At 40.0% G+C, this 24,120-nt stretch overlaps 1 protein-coding gene across 1 annotated transcript in view; it reads left to right on the forward strand.

The window, feature by feature from the left end:
• aatka (apoptosis-associated tyrosine kinase a) overlaps positions 1-24,120 on the forward strand; it is a 37,577-nt gene that overhangs the window by 8,197 nt on the left and 5,260 nt on the right. Inside the window, exons 2-10 of the mRNA XM_037689031.1 lie at positions 10,069-10,202; positions 18,522-18,663; positions 21,917-21,996; positions 22,360-22,478; positions 22,600-22,687; positions 22,786-22,919; positions 23,548-23,632; positions 23,706-23,827; positions 23,951-24,100. Coding sequence (XP_037544959.1) covers positions 10,069-10,202; positions 18,522-18,663; positions 21,917-21,996; positions 22,360-22,478; positions 22,600-22,687; positions 22,786-22,919; positions 23,548-23,632; positions 23,706-23,827; positions 23,951-24,100 — 1,054 coding nt within the window. The remainder of the gene's footprint in view (positions 1-10,068; positions 10,203-18,521; positions 18,664-21,916; positions 21,997-22,359; positions 22,479-22,599; positions 22,688-22,785; positions 22,920-23,547; positions 23,633-23,705; positions 23,828-23,950; positions 24,101-24,120) is intronic.

Consider the following 24,120-nt stretch of genomic DNA (forward strand, 5'->3'; position numbering starts at 1 on the left):
CCACATCTACGCCAAGGCCAGTAAACCCAAAACCTGATCGATGACAACGGGTCTTCAGGGTACAAATCCCCCACGACAAAAAATTGTGATATGTGCAATCTTATGCCATCTTGCAAGATCGTATGCTATTTTTTCGAGGTTGAAGTATATGTTAGGGATGACTCTCAGCTACTACCACATAAAACTTTAGCTCAGTTTCTGTAAAATAGTCTAAAGTAAAGCCACTTGTGTTGGCTGATTTGAATTTGCTTTAGCAGCCGTTTTTAACTGAGATGACTCCAAAGTTGGTCAAAAAGGTGCATCTATTAATTATTTCCTCAAAGTTTTATTCAAGTCTGCCCATTGGTTCATTGACTATTTTGCTAACAGTGATCACTTCATGTAGTTAATAGCCAAATTTTTTACACAATCTGTTAGTGCTCAGAATAGTCTCAGCTACTTCTTTCGGTTGCTCCCTTCCTCAAGGGTCACCACAGTGAACTCGCACGAAGACTTGGTAATTGTTTTAACACTGGATGCCCTTCCTGACACAACCACAGACCACCGAGCTACCACAGCCCTTTGTGTGGAGCAGAGAGCTGCCATCTAGGGTGCCTGCGGGAGCAGATGGTGGGGGTTAAGGGTCTTGCTCAAGGGCCCAGAGTGGGTCAAATGAGAGACAGGTATGGGTGCTTCGCCTTTCCCACCCACATTTTGATATCAGTCTGGGGAGTTGAACTGGTGACCTTCCGATGACAGTCTAACCTGCTGTAAAACTGTTATAGCTGTTTTTGTGTTTTTTAAATTGGGTTAGCCTGCAGGCAATGTTGGATTGAGCTGACTTCAGAGGGTAGATGTTTATGCAATAAATACTTTCTGCAAATGTAAAAACTAAATATGTCTAGAAGTTTATGTAATGACTCAAATAGAAGACCCCAAAAATCATCCATAACACAGGAATGTAAGTAATAATGAAATTAATTTATTGAAACTTTATCAGGAAAGTAGTGCAGAAAATAGTTCACTTGAACCTCTGAAGGAAGAGAGACCAGATTGATGACTGAGAGGACTTGAGATGATTAATCCACTAACTTGCACTTTAAAGCGAGCCGAGGTGCAGCTGCTTTGGTGACGTCAGAGAACGTAGGGGTTTGGAAGAACAGAGACATGACCTGGTCACGTGGGCGTGGGTGCTAGGGGAGTCCAACAAATGCTCCTCTTAATCTGTGAAACTTGACGCAGAGGACGCCACAGATACAAACCATCCTTCCAAACAGATTCTTAATCCAACAGCCAAAAACAAGGTCAATAATCTGGCAGTGGTTATTCAGAAAGATAGATGAGGAAATACATATCTAAACGGTTCAGGCGAAAGTCTGTAGTCAAGAGGCAGAGCGAGAGTTGGTGTTCAGATATCAGATGGGCAGAAGCATCCTTCAATGACAGAGCAAAAAAGAGAATAATCCGTGGATGTGGAACAAGGTTGATGACAAGAACACTAGAGAGCAGGGACATGAATGCTGGATTACTTCAGGCACAAGGTGATCGATAATCTGGCAGAGAGGCAGAAACTGGAGAGCACTTAAGAAGAGCAGAAAGCAGGTGAAACAGGGAGATGATTAGACATAGCACAGGTGAGCTGAATGAGGCTGAAACAAAACACAGGCATGGCTTGACATAGATGAACATAATACATCTTTTATATAAAAAATAACACAACAAAACATTTGAGCTTATCTATCTGAAATCCTTCTGCCACTATCAAAGGCTGCTATTCTCTTCTTGCTGCTGAACTCAGGCCTCTTTTCCGCCGGTCTCTAATACTGAATGTAATTCTGTTCTTGGTCAGGGCAGATGGAGAATCTTGTTGGCCCCTGCAGCACTGTCCTAAATGTAAATTCATCCTCGGAGTGAGTTGGATACTCTGCTGTACTCCCGGTCTGTTTGTGTCTTTCTTTCCTTCCTGCATGTTAACAGCAACATTTACGTACACAGATCATTGAAAAATGGTAGAAGGGAACCAGCTAGCTAGTATTTTGCTGACATTAACCACCTCATAATCATCCACTGAGTGTGTCTCTAAACCTGAACCAAGATGATCTGAATGTTTTGCATGTTAAACAATACATGAAATGGTTCATAGTGATTGGTTCTTGGACAGTTGGAGAGTCTACTACTCCACAAAATCACTTTTTTTCTGAACCCACAAGTTGCACAATTCGTGAACCTTTTTCTCCCCAATCCACTGAATACTAATTTCAGTTGCAAGTGCATCCCACTCTCGCTCCTTTTCTTTACCTGACTCTATACAAGACATTTTTATTGCAGTTGTGTGTCTTGGCACACCGCCCACTCTGCAGGTCCCTTGGTCAAAACTGAAAGCTGGTGTGCTCATACGTGCGGAAAAGACGCATTTGAGAAGCAGAAGAAATTAATGGGAGAGCAAGATAGTTCATAGAGAAGAGATACAGCATCCTCTTAGTTTGTCCTAATCAAAGCAGACGGTTGTCTCTGTGTGACAGGATTTTTTATTCTTGTGGATTTTGTGTGGAGGCAAAACAAAAACCTCATGCTCTTATTTATCACAGTAAATAGTTGGACTTTGTATGCAGTGAAACAGGTCTGCTGTGTGGGTCCATGTTCTGATGTTGGTGTGTAAAGCAGGAACATATGGCTGAACCCTGGAGAGTGAGTGGGTGATCGTAATCACCTCATCAGAACAGACTCTCTCTTGGGTCTATTACCCAACTTTTATGTTCATTTAGAAGGATTCAAGATGACACCCACAGCAAAACAATCTTAGCAAACATAAATAACAGTCAAATTTACAGGTACTGAGCTAAAATGTGGCATGGTAGTAGTTGAGTATTGTTCCCCTGAAATACTTTAAGGGCTACACATTGCACAACATCTTTCCTCAAAACTTTGGCATCAGCTGCATTGAATTTGCATTTGACGGCAGAATGAAGGCTCATTTGACTCCTTGGTTCAATTCTGAGTTACATACCTTAAAACAGGCATCTAGAAAGCTGGAAAGTAAATGGCGCTCCACTAACGTTGAAGGATTTTACTTATCTTGGCGAGATAGCCTGCAAACGTATAAAAAAGCGCTCCGTAAAGCTAGAACTTTATATTATTCATCTTTAATTAATGAGAATAAAAATAACCCATGGTTCCTTTTCAGTACCATAGTCTAATGAAAAATCCTATCTTTGTTGAACCATGTATCCCTACAACTATAAGCAGTGATGAGTTCATGAGATTCTTTATAAATCAAATTATTTAAATTAGGGGAAAATTCAAACCAAACTTCCTACTATCACCTCTGGTTCCATGTCAGATGAGACAACTTTAAAAATGTCACTAGAACCTGATTTATGTTTGGACTGTTTTGGTCCTGTTGAGCTCTCTGTATTGTCAAAAATAAAAGCTTCATCCAAACCATCCACATTTGCTAGATCCCATCCGAACCAAGCTATTTAAAGACATATTGCCTTAAACCCAGCCGGTCGAAGCAGATGGCCGCTTTTTCCGAGCCTGATTCTGTTCAAGGTTTCTTCCTCATGAGGGAGTTTTTCCTTTCCGCTGTTGCCTTTGTGCTTGCTCAAGATGAGAGACTGCGATGGAGTTAAATTCAAAGCTCCTCAGATAAATAGTGTTAACTTGTTTTTTATATATGAATGTTTCTATTCAGTGCCCTGAGATGACTTCTGTTGTGACTTGGTGCTATATAAATAAACTGAATTGAAATTGAATTTACATCAACCCTCTTTGAAGGTTAGCAAAATATCTCATGAATCACTGAGCAGATTTAATGAAACTCTCAGAACGTAATTTTGTGGCTGTAATTTTTCCTCATGATGAATCGGTGCTTCTGTTTTTAAAGGTGCAACATGACAAAAATATTTTCTTTTGTTAGTGTGACTCACCTTAATAGGTATTGACACACGTTTACTTTTCTGATAATGGTTTCCAATTGGGTTCCCCTTATCGGACAAACAGAACCCAGGGAACATTTACTTTCTTTGGCCAACAAAAATGTACTTTCTCCTTCTCCCACAGCCTCCTCCTCCTTCCTGTCAGCCTGAGTTATGGAGGTGGCGGGTGACTCTACTGCTCCCTCTGCCCTTCTGTCATTTTAGGATGATGCTCCTCTCCCTCCAGCCCTGCAGAAACCATTTTAATAAAGCTGGTACGAGCCTGGCTTTAAGTGCTTTATTTTTATTTCAGCGTTCAGCTGGTGATGTAATGTGTGCTTCTCAAATATTTATGGAGGACCGAGGGTCGTCGCTCTGTTTCCAGATCTCCTCAAAGAGAAGGCGCGAGACAGATTCTTCAAATGCCACAGTTATGAACACGGTGCCTCTGGTTTTCCGCTGCATGCCTACATTAGACACGGGCGCCATCTTACCGGAAGCTATTCAAAGCAAGAGTTTATGTGAGGATGTACCAACCAAGAATGAAGTGGAAATTTATCTTGTGAAAAAAAAAAAAAAAAACATTTGTTTTTAAAAAAAGAAAAAGAAAAAAAAAAAGCAGAAATGATCGCAGTTTATCAGCCGAATAGTTTGCAGGCCATTACAGCCAGAACCACCTCCCCCTGAAACTACGGCACATGTTCGTCTTTTTTTATGATGCGTCCTTCAGAGAGCAGCGGCATGTTTCATTATTGTGTTGACAGCAGCTGCATATTCTCTCTGCTCACTCCTCTATACCTCCATCGAACTATACGATTATTAAATTAGCATATAATTTCTCAGTAAATAGAAAAAAGAGTGCTCATAGATTTGATTTATCTGACAGACATGAGAGCTGTTACATTTGTGCTGAAAATGCTCCTTAGCCTCTTGGATGTTTCCATCTTGGAGTTTCCTCCCTGTTTTTATTGCCTGCTGTTGAAGGCAAAGCAGTGACAATGCTTTTGACTGTTTGTGCATTCATTTGTCTGCACAGTTAGCAACATATCTCATGAGCCAGTAAGTGAATGAGAATGAAACTCTCACAAAGCTGTAACTGGATGGACATTTCCCACCTGTTATCTTTTGGAGAAGTTAGCAAAACCAAAAAATATGACTATAATTGAGGCAATTTCACAGATCTGAAGCTCAAATATGGTCTTAGTTGAGATGCATCACAGACTCTGAGCACTGTGTCATAATTTTGCCTAGAACTTTAACAGCACTGTGTCTGTTAGCGGAATGTCTCAATGCTCATTCGATTCATTTGAATGAATTTCTCAGATCACAGAAAATAAATGAATAACTTTTGGTGCAGTCCAAATTTAAAATGGTCACCCCAGCTAATGTACCTTAAACACAAAAATGGCTGCAACTCGTCTGTTTTACAGGTTTACAGCTAAATATTTGGAGTGACAATACCTTAAAGTCCTTCTCCAAGCACTACACATTGGACAACTATGTTTTGTGGAAGTTTGAACCCAGGATGTAGACAGACACAGAACTCGGAGGTAAAATAAGAAAATAGATTTATTTAACAAAAAACAAAAAGCTAATGTGGTAGCAGAGCTCATATGAAAATAATTGGATCAGGGAAGACACGAAGGACCCGAAGAGTGCTGTAGGAAGCACAATCCACTGACGAGGAATAAACAAAATGAGACATTATTTAAAGGGACACTGTTGATAAAACATCTGGGGAGAGACAATGAGGATCAGGTGAGAGTGGGAGGAGCAGGAGTTGACTATATGAGGAGGGAAACATTGGCAAAGCTGAAATCACAAATAAAATAGACTCAGAACGTTAAATACTAAAACTTTTGCATTAACTGTTCGAGTCAACACTGTCTGAAACTGTCAGAGGGTAAAAACTGCCATACGGTCAAACTCAATAATATTTGGAGTCAACCTAATTCAAGTTGGCTGCCACAGCTAATTAAATTTATACAGCACACATGATGCAATAACTCAGTCAGTGTATCCAATACTGAGCTGAATTCTGTAGTCAGTGTTATTATCAGGGTTTGACCTAAAGGGCTACATTTCTCAACATGAGACGATCTTAGTCTTAAACTCTATATGTACTGCAGCGGGTGAAATAAATTCTTTAATTTTTTGGGCCTTTAATTCGTTTAAATGTCATAGCTTGTCACACACGTAGCCTGTTTATTATGGTCACACAAAGATGCACTACCGTACTTTTTGCTGTATAAGTCACACCTTTTTGCATAAATTAGCATGCCCTGCAACTTATATGGAAAAGTGCCTTATGTTTTTTCCCCCCATATTTATAACCAATTTTTGGCTGAGATCTGATGATTTTTTTTATTCTGACATGAAAAATAATGAACACTACCATTTTCAGCCACTAGAGGGCCCTTGACTAATATGGCAAGCCAAGTGTCTCATTAATATGCAAAAGTGGCAATTAATGAGACACTTGGCTTGCCATACCAAGACACCTTCATTTTGCTCCGGAACTCCTGGAGCAAACGGCAAATCAGCTGCATTTTGTCGTGCCACCCAGTAGAAATACAGCTGACTTGACCATTAAAGTACGTTTATTAAGGAAAAGTTCAACTGACACACTATTGCTATAATGTCAAGCAAACAAATAATTGTTTTTAAGTGTTAATCTTGTTAAATACTTGTTAAAGTCCTCCCGTGCATGCTCCCGCGACCGTCAATTGGCAGCCAATCGATTTTTGGCACAACACGACACGGGTTTCTGGGTGGTCAGCGGTGACGCGTAATAGATGTGACTTATACGGCGAAGCGACATATTTATGTTTTTTTTCCCACTTTATTAGACATAATTGGACTGATGCGACTTATACAGTGGAGCGACGTGTACGGCGGCAGGTACGGTACTTTGATTTAGCTTTGTTCATACCTTTTTTAAACACTCCTCATACAGAAAAACACAAACTCAGACAATCTGTCACAGAGAGCACAGTGAGATGGATGAAACGGAGCCAGCTTGCGAGCCTTCAACAGAACTGACATGAGGTTTATCATACTGCAAAGGCCAATCAGCTAATATGTGGTGGCCATCTGGATGTTACCATGGTGATCTGTTGGCTGGTCAGCGCCCACATATTAATATTTTGAAAACCAGCGTTTCAAAGAGGAACCTGCGCTCGTCTGTTTTAGCAGTCGGCCATGTGGATCCGAGTCGATCAGGCTTCGTGGCTCGACCTCGGGGTCAGGATCGGGTTGGAGCTGTGCTGTTTGGACTGTGGGAGCTGTCAGGCCTGGAACAGTGTGTTCCCTGTAGCCAAATGGGTCAGGAACACAGGGGTCTTAGCCACTGAGCTGGAAACAGCCCACTCACAACCCTCATATGTCTGTGTGTCTGTGTGTGTGTGTGTGTGTGTGTGTGTGTGTGTGTGTGTGTGTGGTTGTGACTTGCTCACTTTAAGATGAAGATATTTTTTGATCTGTAGCAGGGGTCTACAAACTTTTACAATTCGAAGAGCCATTTTTACTGTCTCTCATACAAATAAAGTGTAAAAAAAAACCACTAAAATGACTCGACCCTTAACCTCACGATTGAACAATATTTAAAAAGTCACTATTTTACACACCATAAAATGTTTGAGTATGTGTGATTGTATCTCTACACACTATAAATCTATGTTAGTGAAGTTTGCCCCTTGTTTGTTGGGAAAACGTGAATATCCTGGTGGGTTTGGAAGGTAATCCTGTTGTGTGGAAAAGATGAATAAACAAAAAAGCCAACAATCTGTTTGCTCAACAGTAATCAGATCATTTAATTTAACATGGCAAATGGTGGTAAGCTGTGTGCGTTTATATTAGCTGATGTAATTTATGTAAAAAAGTTCGCAAAAAAAACCCCCATGCATAAACTGCAAGATTCTTGTCAGAAAATCTGCTAAAATATTCCCTACCTGTTTCTTTTCATTCATTTTTTTCATTCAACCTTTATTTATACAGTCTAGCCTCATTGAGCCGAGTGGACTCATTTACAAGAAAGACCTGTTCCAGACAGAATATATAAAGTACAGACAACAGAACAGTAGACAATGACAACAATAAACTACAGTCAAAATGCAGTTAAAATAAGAGTAGTGTACAAAACAATAAATCAGGGTGTGGTAAAATGGGGTGAAATACTAAAAACAAGGACATATTTGCTTATATTTTTCTATTGACATTATCAAATGTTTGAAACCCCTTAAAGAAATCAAGGAGGACAACTTCAGTTCCTGTTGCAAGATGTTCCAGGTTGCAGGAGCTGAGTAGAAAAAGGCCTTTTTGCCAAGTTCATTCTGCACTGAGGAAGCACTGCAGGTAATGATGGACTGAGAGTGCATGTTGTAACTGCACTGACGACGTGACATGTGGGAGGAGATATAAGAAGGTAGCAGACCAAGGAGGGATTTATAGATGAAAATGAACCAGTGTGAGAGCCTACATGTAGACAGTGATGACCAACTGACCAATGAGTACAGAGAGCAGTGATGGGTATGACAGTTACAACCAGTTATGGATCTTAGCGCGCCATGGTAGACAGCATCCAACATCTGCAAGGAGCTGGCAGGGGCATTCATGTAAATAATGTCACCATAGTCAATGGCCGGCAGGAAGGTAGCAGTTACAAGGCGTTTTCTGGCATTCAGAGTTAAGCAAGATATATATCTGAAAAAGAAACTCAGTTTTAATTTCAGTTTCTTTATCAAGTTTTCAATATGTGGTTTAAAAGAGAGATGTGCACGACCAAAATTCCCAAGTATTTGTAAGAATCTACAAACTCAATGCATGGATGATATAGGAGGAAGAGTTGCTGGCACCAACTTTCTGTTGGAAAATAACATCCCTTTGGTTCTGTCAGCATTTAGCACCAGCTTGAAATGGAATAAGTCTGACTGACTGATGCCAACTTCAGATTAGAAGCTGGAAAACATTGGCAACTGTGTTAGCTCGGCAATAAACAACAGTGTCGTCAGCATAGAGATGCAAGGATGCATCAGGAATGTTTAGACCTACATTATTTATATAGATTATAAAAAGGGTGGGACCTAAAACTGAGCCTTGTGGCACACCGTTGGTGACCGTTAGGTAGCTAGATGAAGTACCGTTATGTCGAACACATTGCTTCCAGCCTTAGCGATAGTTTGAGAACCAGCCAACAGTGTGATCGGAGAAGCCAATATCTGAGAGCTTGTAGCATAAGATGTCATGATCTACAGTATCAAAGGCTTTGGACAGGTCTAAGTAGCACAGTAATCCTTAGCGTCCAAAGCTTTGTCATTATAAACCTTTAGTGAAGCAGTCAATGTGCTGTGTTTTTTTTTTCCTGAAGCCAGATTGGAAAGAAGATAAAATATTAAAAGAGTCCAAATACCTTTTGACTTGCGTATTTATCAGTTTTTCTAAAACCTTAGCTAAAATACAGTTTGGAGATTGGTTGATAATTGTTCAGTATAGTGGGGTCTCCTCCCTTCAATAATCATTTCGGCTCTTCTCTTTTATCTGAGCTTGCAGAAAGTTTCAAAACGAAAATGATGTTTCATTTTATTGCAGGCTGACACACGCAGTGCTCATTTGTGTCAGTTTGTGTTTGCATACAGCGAGTTGATGACAGATGCACAAAAGAGATGGACTCTTTTTTTTTTTTTTTTTGCAGTGGAGCTCATTCAAACACAGCTGTGCTTTAACAGCACTGTGTGCACTGCTGAGGAAAACAGCTCCTTTAGATTTGGGTCGTGTAACGCTGTTTGCAGGGTGACGCTGAAAAAGAAGAGCGGATTATGGAATCACAGCACAAATTTGTATTCATCACAACAGTTTACACTGTAATAGAATAAGGACGTGCAGCTTCTATTTTAATAAACAGCATTTGTATTTGTGGGAGATTGCAAACTTGTTTTTTTGCAGCGATGTCTTAAGCTACACAAGTCTGCTACTTATTCTCTCTCTGGGGGAAAAAAACTGGAAAGAATGTTGATATGATTCATTTTTTTAATCAAGCTGCCATATCTTCATTCATACAAATCAACTTTATCTATATCTGGGTTCTAATTTCCTGTTTGGTCCCTCTGTTTCCAGTCTGTCTGATCTCCTCCTGGCTCAACCCTTTTAACACTTGCTCTGCTCTCTGTTGTTGCAGACGAGGCTCGGCTGAGCGAGCTGTCCTGGCCTTCCTCTCTAGCGGTTGTAGCCGTCTCCTTCTCCGGCCTCTTCACCTTCGTCTTCCTCATGCTGGCCTGCCTCTGCTGCAAGAAGGGAGACATGGGCTTCAAGGTGAGCTCCCTGCTGCCCTCAGCTGGAAGTGCTGGGAAGCCAAAAAATGTATATGTGACAGAAAAGAAGGGTCTTGATATGCTGGCGTAAAAAAGATAAAATAAACACGTTTTATTAAATGTTGGTTTAAAACGTGTTCTTAGAAAGTAATAGCTGGATGTACATCTATAACTGATTAACTTTTGGATCAATCCAGTACAAGATGGCCACCACAGCTAAACTTTTGCCAAGACAAAACCAGCTATCATTCAGTTTTATAGATGTCAACCTAAAATTTGAGGTGGTAGTATCTGAGAGTAATCCTCAACACACACCGTGTTTTCGGACTATAAGGCGCACTTAAAATCCTTAAATTTTCTCAAAAGAGAAGCAGGGAGTGCTATGCATTCCTTTAAGGAGCACTAGACCTTAAAATATTTGTTATGTACAGTCAACCTGTCTAAACTTTCATTTAACTAATATTAATAATCGGCTAACGTGTCGTTTACTTTTTGGAATGCTGGAACAGCATTTTCAGAACTTGGATAAAAATAAAAGTTATGAGCAAGTACTAGTGTCTCCTCCAGTTCCTCGTTTTCACAGTTTGCACTTTTGCTGCACACAGTAAGATATAGCAACAAAACACCCCCCCCCCCCCCCCAATAAACAAACAGTGTTCAGTTATACAGAAGGCCCTTTTCAAATAAATGTCTGAATGAAAATAAACACTGTATTTTTAACATTAATAATCTGCAGAGCTCTTTCTTCTACATGGTAGGCTTAAATCTTGTTAAGCATCCATTTCGTCTCTCTGTGCAAATTATGTTCGAAAGCACCTCCCCCCATCACAAGCTGACACACCTTGTCTCTGTTAATGTTGCCTGCTGGGGTGACTCAGTCAAGCTGTGTCAAACATCTGGCTGATTAGGGTTAACAGTGATTGACACAGGCAGGGGGTGTGCAGGGAGGGAGGCAGAGCAGAAACTCAAGCTGCTGGCCTCAACCAGTCATTGCACAGCAGATTACACTCTGCATGTTTTGTTGTTTGTTGGTTTGAGTAGATGGTAAAAATGCTGCAGCAGAATGCTCTATGAATGCCACAGAGATGTAACTTGTGTTGTGTGTAACTTGAATGTGTTCAACATAATGGTACTTCCAGTTATTTAACTGTCAACAATGCTGTACCACAAGGCTCAGTTTTAGGACCCACCCTCTTTACAATCTACATAAGTGATGTAGGTCTGATCATTCCTGATGCATCCTTAAATTGCTATGCCGACGACACAGTTGTTTATTGTCGAGCTAAATCAGTTGCTAAGGTTTTCCAGCTTTTACAGTCTGCATTCGACATCATTCAGTTAGCACTTGTGACCTGGAACAACTTGCAAAAAGAGCTAAAGCTGTCGAGCTTGACCTCTCTAAGGGATTTAAACAATGGTTAAGTTCAATGCAAAAATCAACGCTGACATGTTCCTGTTTTTAGTATTTTAGCTCGTTTTATAATTTAGCTTGTTTTCATTTTGTTTTATAGCACTACCTTTATTTACTTTTCATTTTATATGCTTTTTTATGACTGTTTATTGTTGTGTGTACCTTGTCTGCGTTTTTTTTTTTTTTTGTCTTAAACAGGTCCCTCTTGAAAATGAGTCCTCGTGACTCAATGAGACAAACCTGCATAAATAAGGGTCGAATGAATGAACTTAAAGATCAGGTTTATTTTTTTACCACTTACCTGTAATATACAGTTACAAAGAAACAAAGATCTGATTCACTTCATCTTGATCAGCTATTTTCCTGGTTGACATGCCATTATTGATTCCTGCAGAAGTATTGTCTTTCAGCTTGAGTCCAGCAGAAAGTTCAAGGTGAAAGTGCAGCCACCAAACAGCTTCTAGCTGGGAATGACTCTGCTCAAGGACACCTGAGCTGAGCTGAGTCAGATTTAACCTACGTCATGCAGGTCATTTGTTTTTAGCTCACTTGCTATGCTCACTTTAAATGGAAAGAGAAAAAAAATAGCAACTTACAAGACTGTAATGCATTCTACTACAATTTGAAATGTAAAGGACGTTAAATCAGCAGCAAGTGTTACCGAACGCGTAACTGGCTCCAACTTTTAATCTTTCCGTGGCAACAGCCTATCACTCAGCTGCTCGCTTGAACGGTGTGCATTCTTGTGGGGAAAGGCAAAATTGCACTGCTGCACTGTCATGAAAGCTTCATTATTCCTCTCCATTGCTGTGATCTTACTGGAGCGTGTAGTGTGTGGCTGGGTATTAAGTGCTTTTTAAACTGAAGGCTCTCCTGGGAACCGTGCAACGCTGACTCACAGCCAGGTGCTCGCTTTCACACTTCACTCAGAGGAGAGTGGCAGATGGTCCTCCTGAATGAAAAACCCACCTACACACATTCCAATGGACACACATTATTGTCTCAGAACACATATTTAACCACACAGCGAGGTGTAATCCGACCAGCAGTTAACTCTTTGGCTTTTAACCAGTTTTCTCTTTTGCTTCTTCTTTTTCGCTTCACATCTGATGCTGCTCCAAGCAGGAGGCAGGTTTGTTATGAGCAGCAGTTCATTAGCTGCACAAAAGACGAATAGCTCTGTGCTCATGAACACAGCAGTACAGCTTAGTTTTCCTACATAACCTCTTATACGAGCCCACTAACAAGATCTGCTTGAATTACTGAGGGAGGGTGTGCAGGGTTCCTCTGGGAAAACTTTGAGTGCTTCTGATTTAAAGACTCAATATAATTATAACTAACAAAAAGGATAAGATTTAAGAGAGGCAACACATAATACCACTCTTTACTTACTGAGTACACACAGTACCATGTGCATACCAGATACATACACAGCAAGTACTAGGCTTTAATATGTAATGGTACTGAACAAAGAAGCATGTATGCACTATGATTAGAAATAAAACATTTAGGGTTGAAGCATTGCAATCTTTAATGGCAGAGAATTATTAATTAATTCAGTTTTGCAGGGTGAGTTTCTATTGCTCATGTGTAATTAAGCAGAACAAAAAGTTATTTGAAATTAATGGAAGGCTATAGTAATGCAGTGATGCAGCTTAGACGTTTTGGATTTGCAAACTTTTAAATGATTTTTTACAAGTTTTTCCACACAATTCTATAAGAATAAAATACAACATTTTAATAATTCAAAGTAGTTCTTAATAATTTCAGTCTAAGTAAACAGCTCTAGAAGGAAGACTACCGTTTTTTTACCCTATAAAAAATATATAAAATAATTTGCATGCCCTGCTGAAGCAACGTTATGGATTTTTTTCCCCATATTTATAAACCAATTTTGACTGAGATAAAAAGGTTTTCATTCATTCTGACGGGAAAAAAAATTGAACAGTACCATTTTTTAGCCACTAGATGGCAGCAGAGTAGTAGTAGCAGTAAGGCATGCCGTTGTATCATGTAACAAGTAAACATGGCTACAATGACAAATTCAAAAATGTTCAAGACAAAAACAACTGTACTTTATTATACATTACTTTATACTTGATTGTTCTTATCTTGAACTGTTTTGAATTTACCATGCCCTGGATGACTGAGAATCTTCCAGCTATTAATGACACAATCGGCTTGCCATAGTCCCCCCACCTTCGTTCTGCTCGCTGCTTGGAGCAAGTCAAACCATCTGCATTGCCCTGGCAAAATGCAGCTAATTTGACCATTAAAGTGTATTTTTTTAAGAAAAAGTTCAATTGAGACACACGTTTGCTATAATTTCGAGCAAAAAAATAATTGTTTTAGGTGATTTTCTTGTTAAATTTCGAAGAAACAAGTAGAGTTCCTCCTTATTTTTTTCCTCCCTCTGTGCGATCCCGGAGCACCAAAGCAGCAAATACAGCTGATTTGACTGTTAAAGTCCTTTTATTAAGCAAACGTTAGACTGAGACACACCTTTGTTATAATGTTGAGCAAACAAACAATTGTTTTTAATTGTTAATCTTGTTAAATTCTTGTTAAATTCTTCCTGTGCACGCTTCCGTGGCCGCCATTTGTCAGCCCATCGGTTTTTGTTACAACACCGGCCCACATTTCCAAGTTCGGCCCACATTTCCGGGGTGTCAGTGGTAACGCGTAACAAACGCGACGCGTCAGCAGTGATGCATAATCGATGCAACTTATACGACGAAGCAACATATTTATGGATTTTTCCACTTTTTTAGACATATTTGGACTGATGCGATTTATAGGGCAGTGTGATGTGTACGGCGGAAAATACGGTAGATTTGAAGTTCAGAAATTACATTTTTTTGACTTTTCTATAATATATGTTGGTGCATCAAGTAAAGACACAAAAAGACAAATCACATACTGCAAAACCAGAGTGAATACAATTCATTCAACCTTTATTAATACAGGTTAATCCCTTTGAGCCTTGGGGTCTCATTTACGAGAGACCTGATTAGAGACAATGACAGTATGGGAAGAAAAAAAAACCAACCTCTCCTAAGGTTGTTATGTAAAGTAGTGTATATGGATCCTTATATTCATTGTGACTTTATAAGAAAATTAATTATGTTTAAATCATTTCTCACATCAAGATGAAAAAAAAAGAAGCAAATAATGACATTTAAGTACAATTTTCTGCAAAGAAAATATATTTGTTGTGGAAACTGAAAGCTTGTCAGGCCAAGATAAAAATGTGCAAATAATTCAAAATTATCATTATTATTGTTTATCTACCATACAAAACTTTAATAAAACCGACTAATATTATTGTCAGTTGGCTTTGGCCCACTGGGAGAGCGGTTGCCTTCTGATTGGGGGATTTGATCTCCGACACATGCAGCGTGTCAGTGTTCCTTGGCGAGACGCTGAACACTGCCCCTGGTTTGCTTGTCAGTGTGTGAAGGAGGACGTAGAACGTGTTAAAAGTGCAACATAAAACAGAAAGCATTGCACGAGCTTGGGTGTGAATGAGAAACATTTTAAAGCACTTTGCAGAACCTGGAGAGGTTAAAATGGTGTGAAAAAAGCTGAAAACAAAAATCTAAAGCTTGTTCGTTTCAATCCTTGAGTAGCATTAAGCTATTTTAGAATCAAGTGTTCATCAAATTACCTTTAAATTATTAATGACATAATGAGACAACAAAGGCCACTGCAATGTATTGAGATTTTATATACTGTATTTTCTGGTGTATAAGTCACAATTTTTTGGATAGATTTGCCATAGATGCGACTTATACACTGAAGTGATTTATATATGCTTTTTTTTTTCCATATTCATGACGCATATTTTTACTGGCGCTTTAAATATTCATTCATACTGAAATGAACCAGAGTAAACATTACCATTTGCAGCCACTAGAGGTGCAAGAAGGCCCTCTAGGCTTTTGACAACTACCAGTAGGTGTATATGTTGTTCCTGTACTGCTACTCCAGCCAAACATTGACCATTAAAGTGCATTTATTAAGGAAAAAGTTAAACTGAGACACACCTCTGATATAATGACAAGCAAACAAATGATTGTTTATAAGTGTTAATCTTGTTAAATTTCGAAGAACTGCAACAGTGAGTCCTCCCGTGCACACTCCCACTGCCGCTAATCGAGTTTTGGCAGCCAATCGATTTTGACATTGGCCCATGTTTTCTGGGGTCAGCGGTGACACATAATGAACGCGACATACACTCCGAAGCGACATACATATGTATTTTTCCTCTTCATGATGCTGTTTTTGGCTGATGCGATTTATACTCTGGAGCGACTTATACACAGGAAAATACGGTATATATATATATATATTAGGAATGTGCGATATATACGGTACATGGTAGAAATGATAGACATTTAGCCTACGATAGAGATCTGTCTTCTACCCGCTAGCCGCAGTAATGTTGTGTTTGATGTAAAATCAGAGTTGTCAGATTTAATTGTTACTTTTTTTAAATTGAAAACTGTGTGTAAGTGGTGTTAAAGTGTAAAATTAGAATTGTCAGATTTAATTATTACTTTCTTTTTTTGTTGAAAACTGTGCGTATGCGGTGGTAAAGTAGTTTCTTCTAGAGCTAAGTAGCGAAGCTACAAGCTAACTACGGCTGGCTTGCTGTAGTGTTGCCTTATTCGGACGCATGTGCGAAACGCTGTGTTCCATCGAAAGTTTGTTTTTTCCGTCAAAAGTTAAAGTAAGCGTTGGTCAGCTTTAAAAAAACCTGCTCGAGCATCAATGTGTGGCATGGAGGCTGCACAGCTGCAGAAAGAAAAGCTTTGCAGAGAGTGGTGAAGGCTGCACAGAAATCTGTTGGAGTCAGTCTCCCCACCATCACAGACATCTACACCTCCAGATGCAGGAAGAGGGCCACCTGCATCATGAAGGACCCCACCCACCCAGCACACACACTTTTTGCCCCACTCCCCTCAGGAAGGAGGTTAAGGAGCATTAAGTGTAGAACCACTAGACTGAGGAACAGCTTCTACCCTGAGGCTGTTAGACTCATGAATCTCTAACTAGAATAATCACTGTGAAAAACCATATCATGTTGCTGCTGATCTGTTTCATGTTGCTGCTGATCTGTTTCAATGTTGATGTGTTCATGCGTGCACATCTGCTCACAGACTCATGTTCATGTTTGTGGTGATGTTCAATGTTTTATGTTATGAGTGCTTAGTGTATATTTAGTTGATGTTTTTCTTAGTTCATATCTTAGATGTTATTACTGTTTTTCTTATACATTTTATTGTTGGATGTAACTGGGACCCTGTGTACATAATTTCGCTCCACCACATGTACCACATGAGGTGCGAATGACAATAAAGAAACTCTGACTCTGACTCTGACTCTGACTCTCTGATCTGTAAAAGAACGCTGTGTTGTGTGATTTTATTGTGAGACCCTCTGGTCAAAGCCACAGAGGAAACTGGTCACCATTTTGTGTCAGCTCTCCTTAAAGCGAAAAGAGACATCCACTAGAGGGTTGAAGAGTGAAATGTTTCAGTGTAAAATGCTGCTCTCTTGCTGTTCATTTCTTAAGTGAGACTGGAAACCGTTAAGAATTAACAACATGTTATTTTGTTTAAAACATATGGCTAAAATTACATTTTCTATCTTTTGCACAGTTTTGCACTACAAGAAAGAAGCCTAATACTTGATTTGTTTTTTTATTTAAAAACTCTCTGGACCTAGTGGTGGAATTTTTTTAATTGAAATTATTTTGTGGTATAGCAGTTTTCAAAATAAATTATGGCAAAAGGACACCTTATGCTTTTTTTCATTCCTATTGCAAGTTTTATAGCAAAAACATATTGCAATATATATCGTTATTGCCACCCTTCACAATACATATCGTGATATGAATTGTATGCCATATCACACATCCCTTTATATATATATATATATATATATATATATATATATATATATATATATACAACCACCATCCATCACTCCCCGCCCCATTTTTATCAGCTAAGTATGTCAACTGCCTCCTTCCCTATGTGCAGTGTGACACAATAAAGCTGACTTAGCTTAAAGGAGGCTATTGTTTGATTTAGGATTGTGCTGAGGCGGTACAGGATGGAATGCTTTACAGCATTTAGAGAACAAGGGCACTGCAGTGGACTGTGGAGCAGAAAGAAATCACACAGAACAGAAAGGAAAATTTGAGATATTGAGCCAGAGAGAGCCACAGTTTCTTCTCTGTATCCTCCTCAACTTAATAACAGTGCAGCTGTGATGGAGTTAAAGATCTGCAGTTAAAGAACCAGCAGTTTTTTTCTTCTTCTGTAAAGCTAATAATAGACCATCTTTTTTATTCTAAGTATAGTAGACAGTTAACCCCAAAGGCTACTTATTCCCTACGGAATGCTCCGTAGTCAATATAAGTGCAGTTTAAGATCTTGTAGGTTCATAATGGGGAAGAAATAGGAAACTTTTCTGGTGTTAAAGCCCAGGTTTAATAGGTATGTGCCACAGTGTTTCAATTCACATATCATTTAATTCAAAATAGATAGTTGCACTTACTTTAAGAGCAAAATGCACATGTTAAAATGTAATCTAAGGTAGGTTTTTACATTGCAGATGAGCAGAAAGACATTTATGAGGAGTTCTATTGTTTAAGATGATGCATACGAGGAAGATGGAGTGGACAGAATGAAAGAGAGGCTTTGTGTATGCAGCTTGAATAGCTGTTTGCGTTAGTGTGTCTCAGCAGCGACCATCTCAATGTACCCCACATTCTACATGGCTTATGGGTGTATATGGAGGTGAATGTGCCTCAGTGCGTTTGGATGTCTTCACAGTTGAATCATTGTCTCCCACTATGGTTGTGTGGATAACTAATCCCAGCATGTGTCTGTGTGTCAGGAATTTGAAAACACTGAGGGAGAGGAGTACCAGGCAGACCTCTCCGCCCTGGCCTCTCCGTCGTCCCAGAATGGCCCCGAGGTTTACATCCTGCCCCTCACCGAGGTCTCCCTGCCTGTCTCCAAACAGCCCGGCAGATCAAGTAAGAAACAGCACAACACTCTGAACACAAAACAAACCTACGTGTAACTACGACATTCTGCTTTTAGAAGTTTTCCTAACAATCTTCACTGCAACAGAGTCATTTCTGATCACTGCCAGAAACACAGACAAGTCTCTTTTTATTGTTTTGCATTATCTTTTTGTTTTATATTTTATCCTGCAATAATCAGAATAATAAACTCTTATTCATTAAAATAATCAAAACGCTGAGATGGTCTTTTTTTTTTAAAAAGAACAATGATAAACATGTTTTGATGTCAGTACATCCTGCTTCTTCATTTAATGTTGGTCTCTAAATGTAATAAAGATGTTAAGCTAATATTTGTCCCATTACATTGTAACAAACCTCGGCAGACTTTTGCAATATCGAGGCATATATCGTAGTATTGTGTTTACTCACATTATTTGTTATTAAAAGTGACATTTTAATATGGATTCACATTTAAAAATATATATTTTTTTCTTTTAAATAAAAACATATAGAGATTTTCCAGTATATGAAGAAAACAAATAATTTAGAATGTGTCCTTGCTTGTCCTTTCATTTTACCCTTTTCTCAAATGAGAGACTAATATCTGAAGAGAAAACTGACTTACTGCAGGGGTGAAGCCTAGGTTTCTGATCATAATATTGATTCTGAAGCTTTGTGAGCTTATTTAAATGTATCATCCTTTACATTTTCATCAATAAAAAGTGGTGCCTCATCCCATTTTATTAACTTAATCTAATGTCAGAATTTCATCAAGCATCCATTCTGAGTTTGCGCATTCAGCTTGTATTCCAGAAATCTGAACAGCATTTCTCTTTCATCTGCTTGTATTTTATCAGGTCGTCCAACCTTATTTTAAAATGTGTGTTATTGTGTCAGCGTGAGCCACATCCTGGGTGTTCAGTTTGTCTTAGCCTGCATGACTCACTGGCTGTCTGCGCTGCACGCTGCTCTGCCAGAAGAGGAGGCTAGTTGCTGCTCAGCATCCCAGGATGAGAGCGCCAACAGTGATTGGACGAGGCAGCCTGAGGCTCGCAGCCAATCACGGCGCTCGCCTCTGTCCCTCGTAGTGACGGCCGTGTGATTGGTCCAGGTGTTGCAGGGCGAGGAATGAATAGATGGTGAAAGGAGAGATTGTGAAACAGGAATTGTTCCTTTCCACTCTGAGTAAGGAGAATGATTTACTGTATGAATCATTCTCGTTTTCTCCAGGAAACTTGTTGTTGCACTTAACTTTTGGCACACATCTTCATTTATCTTGTGTATTGATTTAACGGGGATATTATTAGGTATTTTTCTAAATTAATAAACCATTGCTTTTGCTTTATTCCTAATAAAGGCAGATGTTTTAAAGAGAGAAACGTCTACCAAAATGGCTATATGTTTGCTGACAATGACACCAGTATGTTAAATGTTAAGAACGCAGAAGGGGATTTTTATATACAGCAATTAATTTTCTTGTTATTGAAATGTCCCTTATACATATTAACTTTATGCACATAAGTTTTCCATGCACACAATGAATGGATAGGTCTTGTTGCTCCTACAGTAAAACCACCAGTTGTATAGCTGATAAATACATCATGAATGGTGTTTTCTACAACAATTATACATCGAGACGAACACACGGTTCAGTGTTTCCCATGGGTCCGACAGAGTTGATGCTTTTGTCTTTTGTTCAAGAGGTCAAGTAAAATTTCACTGCAGAGGCTCGATGCATCAAAGTGAGTGTGTGAAGCCATTGTGTTTGTATCCCACTAACGGCTTGTTGGGTTGTGCCATTCCTTCTGGGAATGTCATTAGCGGGGCAGGAATGCACACTCACACAGCCCATGTTAGAAAAATATCACCACCGTCTCAATTTAAAACTCTTATCTCCGTCAGGCAGGGAGGAGGCTCAGGGGTTATGATGGTCAAGTGTGGGTCTACTGTCACCGTGACAACCTCTGCCCAGCGTTCCAGTAAAGAATGGGCCTTGTTTACTCAGTTGTGTGTTCAGTGCATTAGGTACCAGGAGACAGTGTGAGCGTGTACGTGAACATCACAAACAATGGTTCTCATTTAAGACGGCTGGCCAGTGGGGGAGCAGAAGACCGGACTGAAATGTCCGAGGAACGCATCAGCGGAGGACTGGCGTTATGGGCCTAATACAGTGAGGGGTCTGTGAGGGGTAGGAAAAGTGCGGTGGCATGCACAATGGCCTAAAAGTGGTGGTGGTGGTGGTGGGGGGGGCTTCAGATAGGGATGGTCAGTCTGAGTGACAGAGATCTTTTTTCCTGCACTGAGTGACAGAGATCTTTTTTTCCTGCACTGAACAGAACAGTGTTTGTTTCATGTTTGGCTGAGGAACGATGCTGTCCCGGGTGACAAGGGGCCATTATGTGGACCTTATGTCACTACAGGGTGTCTTGAAGCTGCACATAGAGCTGGTGCGTCAAACGGCATGCTACCAACATGCGTGATGGGCACAGCAGACCAGAGCGCTGCTTCGGGACTCCTGTACTGAGCCATCAGCAAATCGGTTCTCCGACTCGGTTCTCCGACTTGAATTCGTCTTTTACTTCCGTTTGCTGTTTATTTTAATGCTGTATGTTTAGGAACCAAGGATTTTAATATTTGCTCAACAGGTGGAAAGCCCTCAAGGAGGACCGTTGCATGTTTGTGTGTGTCCCAGTTGGAGGATGAGCTCGGTGCAGATGGAAAGAGGCTTGTTCAGCTGTGCAAGGGCTCGGTGGGTTAAATCCTGCCGAGGCTCTCACACACATACTGTGACCATGAGCTCGTTCTCACATACACACAACAACGCTACGATGCCTGGGGCTGGAACTGGGGCCAAGGGCTCTTGGTTCTCACACTCTGAATCAATACTTGATCTCAGCCGGGGTCTCGGAGTCAGTCCCTGTCACAGTGCTGAGAGCGGCTGGCCGCTAAACTCTGCAGTCCCCATCATCTCATCGCTCACCAACATCTGCATTCCTCAATTATGAGGATTCACGGAGGTATTTTATTCTGCAAAATCGTGTTGCCTTTTGTTGTATTTTAAAAGTTACTGCTTGAGTGGGTCAGGAAAATGTTGATTGCACTATAATGCAACATTGTCTTTATCTGAAAACAACATTTAATTTTTCTTTTTGCTTTGAACATTGCAACACAATAATTGTTTTTCATATTTATTTCCAACCAAAGCAATTTAAAATTGTTTCCTGATTAAAACTAATCTTGTGTTGCCGATATTCTCTTCCAGTACAGCTGCTGAAGTCATCAGACATTGGCCGCCACAGTCTGCTGTATCTAAAAGAGATGGGACATGGCTGGTTTGGAAAGGTAAAAGCTGCTCTTTTTTTCAATACAAATATTTATATGTGTTGAGTCCAAAGATTTTATTACTCCACATAAATGCTTAAAGCTTAAACCTTAATGTCTTCATCGTACTCTAACAGACTTTCCACCACTTCTTTGTGTTAATCTAATGAAGATCTCATTTACAGAATCAAATCTTTAGCACTGTTACAATAGATTCCTTACAGTTTGCCACATACATGCTACGATGACACTTACACTTGTCACACCAGTTTCACCAGGTTTCTTCTGGTTTTCAGTCTGGACACTTGTATTGATGGCGTTCATACTGAATAACATTTTATTCCTGCCTGGGACTGTTTATTCCTTTGCCCTCTTTGCATATAGGTTCTGTTGGGTGAGGTCAGTGCAGGAGTCAGCACTACCCAGGTGGTGGTGAAGGAGCTGAAGTCCAGTGCCAGCATCCAGGATCAGATCAAATTCTTGGAGGAGGTGCAGCCGTATCGGTCAGTGCACTAAACATCTTCAGAGTACAGCTCTTCAGTGGACGAACAGCTCATCGCAGTGTGAATGCACAGTCAAATTATTGTTCATTGTTCTAGTTGTTCCATGTCTTTGCTGTGGCAGGACCCTCCAGCACCCTGCCCTCCTGCAGTGTCTGGCACAGTGTTCAGAAGTCACCCCGTATCTACTGGTCATGGAGTTTTGCCCTCTGGTGTGATGACAGAATTTATTTCTTACAGTTGTTTATTCTGTTCTCAGACTGATCCTCAGTCAGAACAACGTCAACCCTCTTTCCTTTCCTCATGTCAGGGTGATTTGAAGAATTATCTACGCAGTTGCCGATCCGCTGACTCAGAAACTCCTGACATTTTGATTCTCCAGAAGATGGCCTGCGACATTGCATCAGGGCTTCTTCATCTACACAAATACAACATCACTCACAGGTTTGTTGCACAGATAGTTGTCATTCTTATTCTGATATTAATGTTTTCAAAGGAAGCTTCCACCTAAATGGTCTTCTGCGCCCCCCTATGGTCTCTTCCTGCAACAAAATCCTGGTGCTGCCTGAGTGGTTGACACAAACTCCAGCATCAGTGATTTTGTTGCTGGGGGTGAGCCCCTTTCACTCCCTCTCTCTCTGCCATGCGGTGGAGACCAAGGCAACAAATCTCAGACTTCAAAACTGTAAAATTGCTGGCTCCTCAGATAAATAATGTTATTAACTTACTTTTTGTTTTGAGTGTTTCTGTTCAGTGCCCTGAGATGACTTCTGTTGTGACTTGGCACTATAGAAATAAACTGAATTTAATTTAATTAAAAACAACATGTGGAGAAGGTGACATAACCTTGAATGTCCTAATATTAGTGTGTGCCCTCTCACAACTGTAAAGAAACACTTTATGTTACTGGTAATATGTGAGTTTCATGCTTTACTTTAAACAATAATATTGATAAATTACTCACAACTTCATAAAAATTATAGTGAACATTAAAAAAACAGTATTCAAAGCAGTTGGAACCAAACGGCGTAATATATATTGATCACATGGTTTCTTCTTTTCCCCACAACAGTGACCTGGCTTTGCGAAACTGTCTGCTAACATCAGAAATGTCGGTAAAGATCGGAGACTACGGACTTTCTCACAGCCGATACAAGGTTTGATAATTTACCATCTTTCAAAGACTCCAACCCCCCTGTGCTTAGCTGTTCATGCTGTTTGGTCCTTCAGGATGACTACTACGTAACGCAAGACCAGATTTGGGTGCCTCTGCGCTGGATTGCACCAGAACTCATAGACGAAGTTCACGGAAACCTGCTGGTTGTCGATCAAACCAAAAGTAGTAACATGTGGTGAGATACCTGAGCACAAACAGAAAATATTACCTAAGAATTCATGAGATAGCGCTGCTATAAAAACCTGCTTTGAGGAAAATTGATTAGATTTGACTTTTTTTTCTCCTATTCTTTTTCCAGGTCACTGGGTGTGACTATATGGGAGTTGTTTGAACTGGGAAACCAGCCATACAGACACTACTCTGACAGGCAGGTGTTGACATATGCTGTGAAGGAACAGCAGCTTAAACTACCCAAACCCCAGCTCCAGTTCCCTCTGGACGATCGTTGGTAAGATATTTATCTGCTCA

This window comes from Nematolebias whitei, chromosome 15, assembly GCF_014905685.2.
Source record: "Nematolebias whitei isolate Nwh7 chromosome 15, NemWhi1, whole genome shotgun sequence".
NCBI classification, from domain to species: domain Eukaryota; kingdom Metazoa; phylum Chordata; class Actinopteri; order Cyprinodontiformes; family Rivulidae; genus Nematolebias; species Nematolebias whitei.